This window comes from Indicator indicator, chromosome 3, assembly GCF_027791375.1.
Source record: "Indicator indicator isolate 239-I01 chromosome 3, UM_Iind_1.1, whole genome shotgun sequence".
NCBI classification, from domain to species: Eukaryota; Metazoa; Chordata; class Aves; order Piciformes; family Indicatoridae; genus Indicator; species Indicator indicator.
The window spans coordinates 6164836-6178267 of record NC_072012.1 but is presented as its reverse complement, the minus strand read 5'-3'; the positions used below and the strand labels follow the sequence as shown (position 1 = coordinate 6178267).

The following is a 13432-nucleotide window of genomic DNA, read 5'->3' as shown; positions in this document are numbered from 1 at the left end:
GTGAAGGACAGTATCAGGTTGGTTTTGTTCTACAGGGAGAAAAGTTTTCTGTAGACAAATTGAAGGGGGGGGGAAAGACCCATTCCTCAAAAATAATAGAGTTTCTGTATTATTTTTCAATCTTTTTAGAAGTTTTCTCTTAATTCTCAGAATAAATACAGCATTTTTCAAGCAAAAAAAAATATTCCAGGCAAAAGTGACAAATACAAGAACTGGGTGGGGTTTAACAGACTGCAACCTTAACCAGAGAGGAAAGACACATCTCCATGAGAAAGCAGCCTGTGAGTGAGTAGAGTTAACACAGATACATGAATTCTATGTGTGTCTTCAGTTATGGCTTGAAAGCAGCAGTCCTCAGTAGCAGTATGAGACAAGATCTGAAAACTGTTCAGAGTGTTCACTGGCCTAGTGTAACTGCCTTTTCCCCCCTCCTCTTCTGAAAAACCGAAACTGTGAAACTATGCTTTTCAGTAATGTACCATTTCGTTGCATGAGAACGAAGGAATAGCCTCTTAGGAAGACCTCTTGCAGGTTAATTTCCTCGGATAGGTCTTCTCTGATGGCATTCTTTTCTCCCAAGGCTTTAAATTTTCCTCTTTTGAGGAAGAAGATGGGATTAAGATAGCCTAGGTCGTACATGGGAAGACAATGACTTTGGTTAATCCTTACTCTTGCACACCAGACTCTAGATGAACGGTTCCAGCTTGACTTGTTCCTAAAGCTTCAGTTATGGCTTTAAAAATTGGCATCGTCCTATGGAAGAAAGACCACCATGTATTAAAGCATTAGTTAAAGGTGAACATATAACAGTGCATGATAAATGCAGGCTGCTGTTGGAGGGAGTGGATTTTTCTGCTACTTTCAGGCCCCGATGCCCATAGTTGCTGATTAGTGGAGATGGAGGTCCTTCTGGAAGAGGCTGGTTGCTGATGGACGGCTTCAGTGCCTGAGGGTGCTGGATGCCCTGAAGTAGGAAAGGAACTTGTAGCAGAGGCTCACCACAAAGTACCAGATGTTTCGAGCCATCTGTGACCTTGCAATGAAAATGCGCCAGATGAGCACAAGAAGGGTGGTGTTGAATGCGTATCGGATGTTCCTCAGCCTGAGGAAGAGAAAGAGGCATCTTACAGGGGAGGAAACCAACAACAAAAGCTTGCTTCAACTGCTACACTTGTAATCTTGTACAAAATCCTGCTTACAAGTGGCCCTTGGGCATTTTGCTGTTCCTGTTGGAGTGAAGACACTGTGCCTCAGGTGTCCCTACTGTCAACACTGACTGTGTTGAAGCTAGAGTTCAGTGAAGAGTTATGGGAGTAGGTGGAATACCTGCCCTGCAAGTCTCTCATATTCTGTGTACACTCATTCCAAACTAGAACAGAAGTCATACTGAGAGGTTTCTCTTTTTTTTATGATAGTCTAGGCCCAATACTTTCTTGCTTTGATTTGGTATATTTGCTATTTTTACTTAGCAGGATTGGTGCCAGGCTAAAGGACCTTTGCAGGAGAACTTTATTTTGGTAAAACTTTACCCCTGCACTATACTGCACTGCCAGTTTGGGCTATGAGGGAGTTACTGGCTTGTTACAGAGGTTCTTGTGAATCCTTTAAAAGTGACTATACTACACTGCCAGTTTGGGCTATGAGGGAGTTACTGGCTTGTTAGAGAGACTCTTGTGAATCTTTTGAAAGTGACTATACTACACTGCCAGTTTGGGTTACAAGGGAGTTGCTGGCTTCTTACAGAGGTTCTTGTAAATCCTCTAAAAGTGACCCATGAATGAAACACTTGTTCAGGACTCCTTGCTTTGGCAACAGGCTGATTTATGCTTCTAGCATTTACAGTGCACAAGAATGGTTTTCTTGAAGGAAGCAGCCAGGCTCTTACTCCAAGAGCTCTGCTTCTTCTCATTTTGCCTGCACTTCTCAGTGAAAGGGCTGGAGAAGGCAGGAGGAGCACAGTCTTTAACTGAATAGAAGGACAATCTCGAACTGCTCATGCAGACTCTTAAAGTGTCACCAAAGACTGAATGCATAAGCCCTCTACTGATTTTGGAGAATTTTTACCCCTTCCCCCCCAGGCAATTAGACACTTCAACTTTAAAAGGAAATTTTAAATCATAAAAATGCTTAAGCTTTTTACGCATTGTCTTTGAATTGCTAAAACTTCTAGGAGCTTCACAGAATCTAAATCTGACCCTTGACTATTGCAATTCTGAATGACAAAGATCTTCTGCATTCATTTTTTGCCCCTTATGCACTGCAACTTCATTACTTGGTGATTTGTTGGGAAGGCACAACGTCTACAACTATGCTATGTTTATCTCCATATCATTCACCGACAATCGTTTCAGTGTAGGTAGAATAATTTTCTTCAAAACCCATTCAAGGTAGCCAGGAACTCTTGCCCTTGTCACTGGGGATGACTTACTTTCGTAAGTGCTGCTTTGCTGCTGGGATGCCAGCCATGTCCTCATTCAGCAAGTACTTCTTAGCACCTAGGCAGTAGCTTTCAATGTATTCTGACCAGTGCAGCTGACGAACGTCGAAGTTGTATAACTAAGATTACAAGACAAAACAAAACAAAACACCCCAGAAGTTAAATACCCAAGTTCAAAACAAGTTCACTCTAAGCATAAATGCTTCACTGAGCTCCATTCTTGACAAGGCCCCCCCACCCTCTGAAGTTAAAGCCACCAAGTTTCCAAGAAGACATGGGCACTAACAGAGCTGTCAATTAATATATTACCCAGCTGGGAATTAGGGCAAGACAAGCAGAAATTTATTGCTAGCTGGCATAAAATAAAGGTAAGTTTGTCTTTCAGATGGCAATTTTTTGCATAAATGCATGTATTTATGGACAGAAAAAAATGTGGAAGAAAAATGGCATTCCATCCGGTTAAATGGATTCATATGAAAATCTCCAAGCAGTTTTTAATGTGTCACTAGAATTAAGTGCAAATAAATGAACTGGACATTGAGTCAATGCCTCTGCATCAGTGTTACTCTCTGCTGGGCTGCATTCTCTCTCAGCAGCTAGACTGACAGAAGCCCAAGGAATTGGTTACTCTGGTGTTTAGCATTAGCTCTGCAATGAGATTTTTTTTTAAAAATTACTCCAGTTAAACTCAGGTGTTTGTACTGGAAAAAAAATGTTAGCAAGCTCTCAGGCAGTTGTTCTGTCTATCAGAGCAAAGAAAAGATTTGCAAAGAGGGAGAGTTTCACTGTCAAGAATGAAGTGAATGGCATTTCTTATTTGCAGAGTCTTCAAATGGAAGACACTCAGAACAAGACCCTGCTCTCACCCACAAGCCAATCCAGGCCACTTGCTTTGGTGCAAGAGCTTTGGTATCAGACCAGCAATAACTTAAGCAGAGATGGGTTAGCTACTGTACAGATCCTGATGTGTCAGATTTGTACAGACACCTGTGCTGCCCATAAACTATCAAGCCTGAATACTGCTTACAGTATATATGTATTTCACAAAGTTATCATAAGCAGCCTGGCAAGATGGAAACATTCTCTGAAGTCCTTGATGCTCATTTTTAATTTTAATCTTTCTCATAATTACCACTTAGGTTTCCTTTACATCTGCTGTACTCACATCAGTGCCAGTGCCCTTAGAATTTGCTGCATGTACTTTCACTGCAGATTAGAAAAGGAAACTCTTGATTCTACTCCTAGGAATCTGTGCAGAAATCTCATGAGGTGAGACCAGTTTGATGTGAATGCCTAAGTATCTCTTTGCAAGGAGATACTGACCAAATTTGCATTCAAGCTTATCACTAATCTCCTCTTTGTAATTCCCTTCAATCTTTCAGTTACAGTCCCACTCTTGAGGACTAGTATTTCAAACCTATAAAGATTACAACAGAGCTTGGCATCCTGCAAATTAATTCCTCTTTGGGGTCTTAAATAAAACAGGAACTTTTTCCATATTGTTCAGGGTTAAACTCTATGTGTTAACGCAGTTTCGCCGTGCAGTGCCCATTAAAACCTTTCAAACACTTTCCATCCTAGATCATCCACCACAACTGCCATGTTAACCAGAAAGACTTCAGTGACTGAGCAATCTCAGAAGAACAAGCAATACACCTCAGGAGAAAATATTCTACTGCAATAGACAGAAGACTCCTGATAAGTTATTTAATAAAAAAAAGGAGGAAATAAATTAATTAAAGATTAAAGTCAGTTCCAGTAATCTGAACATCATTCAAAAGCTCATCAATACACCAAAAATAATTGCTGCAGATGAACAGAATTGGAGATTGGCAATCCACATTCAAGACATACTTACCTTTTTGTCCTCTGTGTTAAGGTGACTCATTAACATATTCATATTATCTGAAGACCAGTCCCAAGACTGGGTGGAAAAATACTGCAGGAGCATCATGGACTTGTGCAGTCGATTAATAATCTTCATCATTCTGAAACAGAGGGGAAGGATCAGAGGTGGATAGGCAGTTTGACCTTATGCAAAAGCTGTCAGTTTGCTCTGTATGTGTTTTCACCAACCCAGAAGAACAGAAATTGCAGTTCCTGATGGGCACTGCACTGGTGGTCACCAGGCTGAGAAGTTGCTCAGCAAGCCTAACTGCTCCAGGGAGAATTTCTTCCCAATATCTAATCTAAAGCTACCCTCTTTCAGTTTAAAACCATTAGTGCTCATCCAATCACTATACTCCCTGATAAAAAGTCCTTACCTACCTTTCCTGTAGGTCCACTTTAAGTACTAGAGGGCCACTGTAAGGTCTCCCTGGAGGCTTCCCCAGGATAAACCTCAAGTCTCTCAGCTTGCTCTCATAGGAGGGGTACCACAACCCCTAATTTTCTTTATGGTCTTCCTCTGGACCTGCTTGAGCAGGTCTGTGTCTTTTTCTGGAGTCCCCAGAGTTGGACACAGTTCTCCAGCTGGGGTCTCACAAGAGTAGAGGGACAGAATCACCTCCCTTGACCTGCTCATCACAATTCTTTCGATGCAGCCCAGGATGTGGTTGGCTTTCTGGGCTGAGTGCACATTGCCAGCTCATACTCAGTTTTCTAGCCACTGACACCCCCAAATCTTTCTCTGCAAGTCCGCTCTTAATCCGCTCATCATCCGGTCTGTAACCACGCTTGGGATTGCCCTGACCCAGGTGCAGCACCTTACAGTTTGCCTTGTTGAACCTGCTGAGGCTCACACGGGCCCAGCTCTCTAGCCTGCCAAGGTCTCTGCCTTTGGACTGCACCCCTTCCCTGCAGAGCATCACCCACACCACTCAGCTTTGTGGCATGGTTTTCATGCCTTTGGGTTTCTTTGATCCCTCACAAAGAAAACATCATATTTCCCAGAGGCTGTTCCTCTCCCTGTGTCAGATAGTGGCAGTCTGGAGTGCTTTTTGTGTCCTTCGTTATACATGAAGGGGCTGATAGTATGTGCTCCCTGAAAATCAGCCAAGTCCATAGGCTTTTATTTTGGGAGGCAGGAGGAGGGGGAGCTCTTTGAATTTCTTCTGGAGCATGAGTGTCCTGGTAAAGATGAAAGCTGCTTCAGGGGTATGTCTGCTTAACAGGGACTTTGGAAATTAAGTTCAGATCTCTCACATGTCTTGGGCCTTTTTTATCATTCATTTTTTGTATGAAAGGGGCTGACAGTAATGCCGTCCTGCCTTGCAGCATTGTTTTCCAGTTCTCCCAATGGTCAGAGTACAAAAGGCCTCTGGGAGGCAGCTGTTTTAAAGCGTGACGTACAGCACTTGGTCAGTTCTGAGAGAACACCATGTTCTCTCAGACTGGATAAGGGCAAGAGAGAGCATCAAAAGGCTGATTTCTTTAGAAAAACAGAGCTGTTTTGATGAGAAATGTTGAGCTGCCCAGAGGGTTGCACAGTTGCTGTGACAAATAAAAGGCGGCAGTCTGGGGAAGAATGGTGCCAGGCTGGCCTCTCCGTGTGCAGATGTGACTGCCACGACAATAAGCACCAAGCACAGCAGAAAAGACACAATGAGTACTTCAGAAGAGAGCTGCACAGCTACCCAAAGCGAACTCTGAGAGCACCAAAACCTTACACAGGCACTGCCACACTGCATTAAAGTGGCTTTCATTTTAGAAGCAAAGCATACACCATCAGATTAAGGGAACCCTCACTCTGAATGATTATGTGCGCACCGATTGAATGTATTTAACCCAAACTGCTTTAAAATTACTCCATATTAATGTCCCCAGTCGTGCCTGTGTAGGCAAATAGGATGGGGCAATGCTTTGAGAATGTTGCAGTATCTATTAGGAACTTGGAAAACACAGCATATGGCTAGTTTGCAAAGACCTGTTCAACTTCTTCATCGGTGACATCGATGAGGGGACAGAGAGTCTGCTCAGCAAGTTTGCTGATGGTACCAAGCTGGGAGGTTTGGCTGAGACACCTGATGGCTGTGAGGCCATTCAGTAAGATGTGGACAGACTGAGAACTGGGCAGAGAGGAACCTAATGAGGTTCAACAAGGATAAGTGCTGAGTCCTGCATCTGGGAAGGAAGAATAAACTGCACCAGTGCAGGTTAGGAGATGATCTGCGAGAAAGCAGCCCTGTGGAGAAGGACCTGGGAGTCCTGGTGGATAACAAATTATCCATGGGTCAGCAATGTGCCCTTGTGGCCAAGAGGGCCAATGGGATCCTGGGGCGCACTAAGAGGAGTGAGTCCAGCAGATTGCGGGAGGTTCTCCTCCCCCTCTACTCTGCTCTGGTGATACCTCACCTGGAATATTGCATCCAGTTCTGGGCTTCCCAGTTCAAGAGGGACAGGGATCTGCTTGAGGGACTCCAACAGAGAGCTACCAGGATGATTAAAGGACTGGAGCACTGCCCTATGAGGAGAGGCTGAGAGCCCTGGGGCTTTTTTGTCTGAAGAAGACTGAGAGAGAATTTAATAAATGTTTCTAAATATCTAAGGGCTGGGTGTCAAAAAGGAGGGGACAGGCTCTGCTCAACTGCACCCTGGGATAGGACAAGGGGCAATGGATAGAAACTCCAGCACAGGAGGTTCCACCTCAACATGAGGAGGAACTTCTTCATTCTAAGTTCACAGAGAACTGGAACAGGCTGCTGAGAGAGGTTGTGGAGTCTCCTTCTCTGGAGACTTTCAAGCCCCATCTGGATGCATTCCTGTGTGACCTGTGCTAGATTCTATGGTTTTGCTCTGGCAGGGAGGTTGGACTTGATGATCTTCAGAGGTCCCTTCCAACCCCTAACATCCTGTGATCTGAAGTTGTCCCTCAAACCAGATCCCCAAAAACATCATTTTAGAGTGCTTAGAGATAATCGAATATGTCAGAAAAAAAAAAAATCAAGATTCAACTGTGTGTCTCTACTTATGTTTTTAAAATAGACTATCCATGCAGCCTCCTACCAACGTGGGCAGAATAGCTATGTTTGTAGATCTACTCAAAGCAACATAGCTGAGTAGATAAAAGTAAGAGTTGAAAAGAGAAATAAAGCATCCAAAGAGGTACACATGAAAACTGCTTTTCATGTTATCTGACTGAGCTAAAATGTGACCCCATTCAAAATATTGACTGCTTTGGCTGAAGGAAGGAATGGTCTACTGAAAAATACCAACTGAGTAGAAAGATGTTTTTCTGTAGCCTCTGAGAGGCTATGTCAAAGACTTCTTATAGAAAATCTCACTCCCCAGCAAGTATTAGCTGCAACTGATAGCCTCATGAGTTAGACTTCAGAAATGCATCTTGTCTTCCAGAAAACTGTTTACAGCAATGATTTCTTTATTTGCTCCCATACTGTGCCTTGCACAAGCTGATTCTCAGGTGCACCAGATTGCCCTAGGAGACTACTAACGACATAAACCACATTATTTTCCAAGTCATGGATGGATGTGCAGCAATAACAGTAAGCCATTTAGGGCAGCTTTGCTAGGCAGCTGGCAATTTATGTGAAATGTGCCAACACTTAAAGTAAGCTTCTCAGGAAAGGCAATATATAAAAGTCTGCAACTCAAAGATGAGTCCTGTACCTACCCTTTGGTAGACAGGGTACTGCATGTGATAACTACAGGAAGAACTACAACCCAGGTCCCCCAAACTACTCAGCAATTCAAATTAGTGAAGGTCATAGGCTGGCCTTTAATAAACATTAGAATTGCAAAACCACAGCCAGCTCCCAGATTAAACTTATTCCCCATGATAACCCATCACTTCGTGGTAACTTGAATATGGATCCAGCAGGGAACTGAAGCCTGAGTCTTTCTCCTTTCTGCTTGCAAATCTGACCTAGGGTCATGGAGAGAATTCAAAAAACTGCCTTGAAGGTGGCTTGTACTTCAATAGAAGGGTGTCACAAGAAGGAAGTTAAGCCTAGGTGCTCTGTTTGAAGCAGAGGGATGAAATACAGGGAAATATTAAAGCAGTTTCTGTGACACATTCAGCCTTTTTTTTTTTTAATGTGGTTTACTGCCCTTATACCATAAAGGTCTTATATTTAGCTAGCTGTGGTAAAAAGAAAGAATGAGTTGCTACTATGCTTTCTACCACACTGCAGTCATAGAATCATAGAATGGTCTGGGTTGGAAGGGACCTCCAAAGGTCATCCAGTCCAACCCCTTCTGCAGTCAGCAGGGGCATCCTCAACTAGACCAGGTTGCCCAGAGCCCTGTTGAGCCTCACCTTGAATATCTCCAGGGATGGGGCCCCAACCACCTCCCTGGGCCATCTGTTCCAGTGTTCCACCACCCTCATATCAAACAGCTTGTTCCTAACATCCAATCCAAATCCACTATTTTCTAGTTTGAAGCTGTTGCCCCTCATCCTATCACTACAGGCCATTGTAAACAGTCTCTCTCCATCCTTCTTATAGGCCCCCTTTAGGTACTGGAAGGCCACTATTAGGTCTTCCTGGAGCCTTCTCCAGGCTGAACAATCCCAGCTCCCTCAGCCTGTCATACCTGGATAAGTTTATGTAGTGTGCAAAAAGAAAAGGGGAATTATATTTAGAATAAAAACCAACCAAACCAACCGAAACCCAACCAACCAAAAAACCAACAAAGAAATAAATTAAAAAAAAAAGAAAGAAAAAAACCCCTTGGTTAACTCAGATTCATTGCTGAGCCATGTTTGCTCAAGCTGCAAATCAGAAGAAGAGACCTTTCTCACCATGAGTTTGTGTTGAGCTCTGTTTGAAATTTAAGTACAGTATTGCAGATGATGCCCACTGGCTGCTTATGCCCATCAGCTTTATGAAAAGAAACATCAATAATTGCAATGGTAATGCCAAGATCTTACTGCAGTCTGTTTCAAAAGAGTTGGGAGTTGCCAGACTATTATTGGTCATATCCCAGTTTACCTTTATTTTTGGGGTAATTATTGCCTCCTGGGTAACTGGAAGTCTTTTTATGGACCAATTTCCTTCCACAGGAGAATGCAAGAGAGAAAGCAGAGCAATACATCACCCACAGATTTCCCTGCAGGCAGCTGAAGACAGCTTTCTAAATAGCAGAGGAGCACAGAGCAGCTGACATCAACACAGCCAAACTGTTCTTGTGTTGCACAATAAATTCTCCCCTGTGGCTGCAGGGAGTAAAGGAGGGTGTTGGCTGAGTTATGTTACTTATACCAGGATTTCTTCCACATGGGACATGTGCATGTCCCAGGTTCCTCCTAGCTCAAATAATGGTCATGTAATAGTAAACTGTCCTCATAAACACAACTCAGAATTTATCCACACTCAGAAACAGCTGCTTTCTAGACGTAAAACAGCTGCTTTCTAGATTCCAAAGAACTGCCTTCTAGATTCCAAACACCTGCTTTCCAGAGTTCAACCAACTGCTTTCCACATTCCAGGCTGCTGGGACAGTGCTGGCAATGACTAATTACACATCTGATTTACAGGAAAAGAAACATTAGCTGGAATGTTCTGAATCTTGCCAATCTCAAGTCCTGATGCAGGGAATGTGCAAAGGTGGCAGCCTTGCTATAGAGAAGACAGTATAACTATCAGTCTTCCTTTTCTGTCTTAGAAACCTCTGTGGTGTGTGAAGCTGAGTTTAAAAGATTTGCTGTTCCTCAGGTACTGGAAAGCGGGAATCCTAGACTGCACCTTGCTCAAAAAGAAAAGCAACCATGTAACTATCTCCTCAAGACAGGGAGATGGGAAGAAGACTCCAGGCTGAGGCAACTGGTGCTAAGGACTTGTCAGAGACCTGCTCTGCAGAAGAGCAGCAGGTGTGCAGTAAGCTGCAGATATGTGCCATATCTTCACAGAATCACAGAATCAACCAGGCTGGAAAAGACCTCAGAGATCATCAAGTCCAACCTATTCCCTAATACCTAACACCTCCTGACAACTAAACCATGGCTCCACGTGCCACATCCAAGCTTTTTTTGAACACCTCCAGGGACAGTGCCTCTACCACCTCCCTGGGCAGCCCATTCCAATGGCCAATTACTCTTGCTGTGAAGAACTTTCTCCTCACTTAGAGCCTAAACTTCCCCTGGCACAGCTTGAGACTGTGTCCTCTTGCTCTGCCACTGGGAGAAGAGACCAATCCCCACCTGTCTACAACCTCCTTTTGGTCTCCCCTGAGCCTCCTCTTCTCCAGCTCCTTCAGTCTCTCCTCACAGGGCTGTGCTCCAGACCCCTCCCCAGCTTTGTTGCCCTTCTCTGGACACGTTCCAGCATCTCAACATCTTTCTTAAACGGAGGAGCCCAGAACTGGACACAGTACTCAAGGTGTGGTCTAACCAGTGCTGAGTACAGAGGAATAATGACTTCCCTGCTCCTGCTGACCACACTATTTCTGATACAGGCCAGGATGCCATTTGCCTTCTTGGCCACCTGGGAACACTGCTGGCTCATGTTCAGCTGCTGTCAACCAGTATCCCCAAGTCCATTTCTGTCTGGCTGCTCTCCAGCCACTCTGACCCCAGCCTGTAGCACTGCATGGGGTTGTTGAGGCCAAAGTGCAGAACTCAGCAATTGGACTTGTTGAATGCCATCATGTTGGACTCTGCCCATCTGTCCAGCCTGTCAAGGTCCCTCTGCAGAGCCCTCCTACCCTCCAACAGATTGACACCTGCTCCCAACTTGTTGTCGTCTGCAAACTTACTAATAGTGGACTCTATCTCCTCATCCAGATCATCAATAAAGATATGAAAGAGGATTGGGCCCAACACTGATCCCTGGGGGACAGCACTAGGGACTGCCTTACCTGGGCTTTCTCCCCGTGAGCCTCATGTACAGGTCGTAGAGTATGGCAGGCACCTTGTGGCTGACGGTTACCCAGTACTGGTTTATCAGGTAGTTGGACGTCAGGTGCGTGTTGGGCGTCCGGAAGGCCTGCTCCAGGGGGTTCCTCTTGAACGTGGACATGACGTACCGCTCTGCAAGGGAACAGGCACTCAGCTTCCACTCAGGCACTGCATTCCAGCTGGGTTGGCACAACCGGGCCAACAGGCTGCAGTAAAGCCAGCCCAAGTTACCGTGCTTAACACGCTCAATCTAGAGTGCTGTGACCTATGCAACAGGGCTTGGACAAGATCATCTCATGGTCCCCCTTTTCTGGCTCCATCGGTTGCCTACTTGAAACACAATCTGATTCTAGTGGCAGACAACAACTTTCTTAGGGAAAGCAAGCAGTTGTAGCCTGAAATGTGTCACACAGGAACTGCAGTTCTGCTTTCACCTGCAGTAGATGCAACAGAAACTGCTGTTAACATATGTTCAGATCACTGAAAGCAAAGTTTGATCTGCTAGCATAAAGCAAAAAATGACATTTTAAACTTCTACTCAAATTTTCAAAAGGGCTGATGTCGATACTAGTCTGAGTCAGGGACAAGTTGCTTACACACATAGGGTGCTGCTTCTAGAAAGATTCATTATACCCTTTCAAACTGTATCTGACACAAACCCAAATACCACAGCCTGTGTTCAGATGAGCTCTGGGTGCACTAAAGCAAGAACTTGTCCTGAATTCTTAACTTGAAAACTAATGACAGGATGGTGATCTTTCACTCCCTTTGGATATAAAGGCACAAAATATGCTGGGTCTGATTCTGAGCTCTTGCAGGGGCAGAATGCCACAGAAGTGGCATCTATATGTGCATATCTGGGGCATTTGCATATTGCAGAGGCTTAATAGAACTGTGGTGTAAGACTGACTACACAACTATGACCCTAGGGACTGGTAAACAGATGGTACTCCTATTCCTGAGCACCAGTGAGCTCAACAAAGAATATGAAGGCTTTTTATACTTCTTTAATTTGAGAGTTACGACATCAATCTGTGCTCATATTATAGTTTACTCTCTAAGCTTATGTTACAAACAGAAAATCAGATGGGAATTTGCAAGTCACAAGAAACATCCAGCTCATCCTCAGATAAGCAGATAACCATAATACTCAGACAGGACTCTCATGTATCTGTGGTTGGCTCATTCCTGCACTTCAAGTAGTGACTTTTGCTGTAGTCATTCCAAGTAATAGCAATTAGAGGAGACCTGCTAGCCACTTAGCTGCTAAGTGTAGACAAAGACGTGCAAAGTAATGCAGTTCAGTTTTAGTGCAAGTTCATGGTTAACTTTTGTGTCCCTCGTGCTGTGAGTTGAATGGCTGAAGACCAGTTCTCCTGAAACTCATTTTGCACTGCCTGTCATCCCTTCTCTTTCACAGAGCCACACTGCAATGATGTGGCTATCCTGTGGTCACCTTGTGGGCTGCAATATGGAAACATCACCCTTTGCGGAATCTTCTCTCAAAACAGCATGGATTAGCAAAGTCTCCTTTTTCAACTTTCCCATATAGCTGTGCCTGGCAGGGAGGAATTGCTGGAGTGGTTTTACTGAAGATTTGGGAAGACGTTTGTTTATTCCTGGCAGGGGAGTGGCAATAAGCAGTTTGGAATGGGCTACTGGGAAGGAAGCACCTGTCCTGGCCCATCTCTTGGAATTCTGTGCCCCTGTAAGCAGTGTGTGAGGAGGTTTTTTCCTCCGTGTTAACAGCATGGACATTTAGTACAATTGTACTTTGACAAAATAACAGTTGGCTTAAATGTAAAGAGATCTGCTCCCAGTTTGGAGAGGGCTATACATCTATGCTCATTCATATAGCAACCACTGAACTCAGTAAAGCAACCACTGAACTCTGCTGCTTCTCCCCTTAAGGAGGTTCCTCCAAGAGGTACCTTTAATCCAGTTTACATACAAAGTCTGATCTTCTTATCAATATTTCAGTTAATTTAGTTTCATTTGGTCATTTCATTTCCTAATGGAAACCTATCAGGTTAACTGGGAACCACTGCTGTTTTGGAATTGCGATAGTTTTGCTACTGTGTTGCACCATGTATTCACAGCTCTGTTCAACCAAAGTCTGATGTTAATAGATTACTGATCTGGTTTTCAGCTCCAATTTGGTTGAGAAGGTTTTCCTTTGGAAAAACTTTAAAGACATTACT

General features: G+C 44.1%; 1 protein-coding gene across 2 annotated transcripts in view; it reads right to left on the bottom strand.

The window, feature by feature from the left end:
* Positions 1-931: 931 nt before the first annotated feature.
* FAR2 (fatty acyl-CoA reductase 2) overlaps positions 932-13432 on the bottom strand; it is a 71628-nt gene continuing 59127 nt past the window's right edge. Inside the window, exons 8-11 of one of the 2 annotated variants that reach the window (XM_054399633.1) lie at positions 11192-11361; positions 4296-4425; positions 2429-2556; positions 932-1102 (exon numbers count right to left, since the gene is read on the bottom strand). In XM_054399633.1, the coding sequence (XP_054255608.1) occupies positions 940-1102; positions 2429-2556; positions 4296-4425; positions 11192-11361 (591 nt within the window). In that variant the 3' untranslated portion in view covers positions 932-939. Of the gene's footprint in view, positions 1103-2428; positions 2557-4295; positions 4426-11191; positions 11364-13432 lie in introns of both variants that reach the window. The other variant, XM_054399634.1, reaches the window with a different exon arrangement.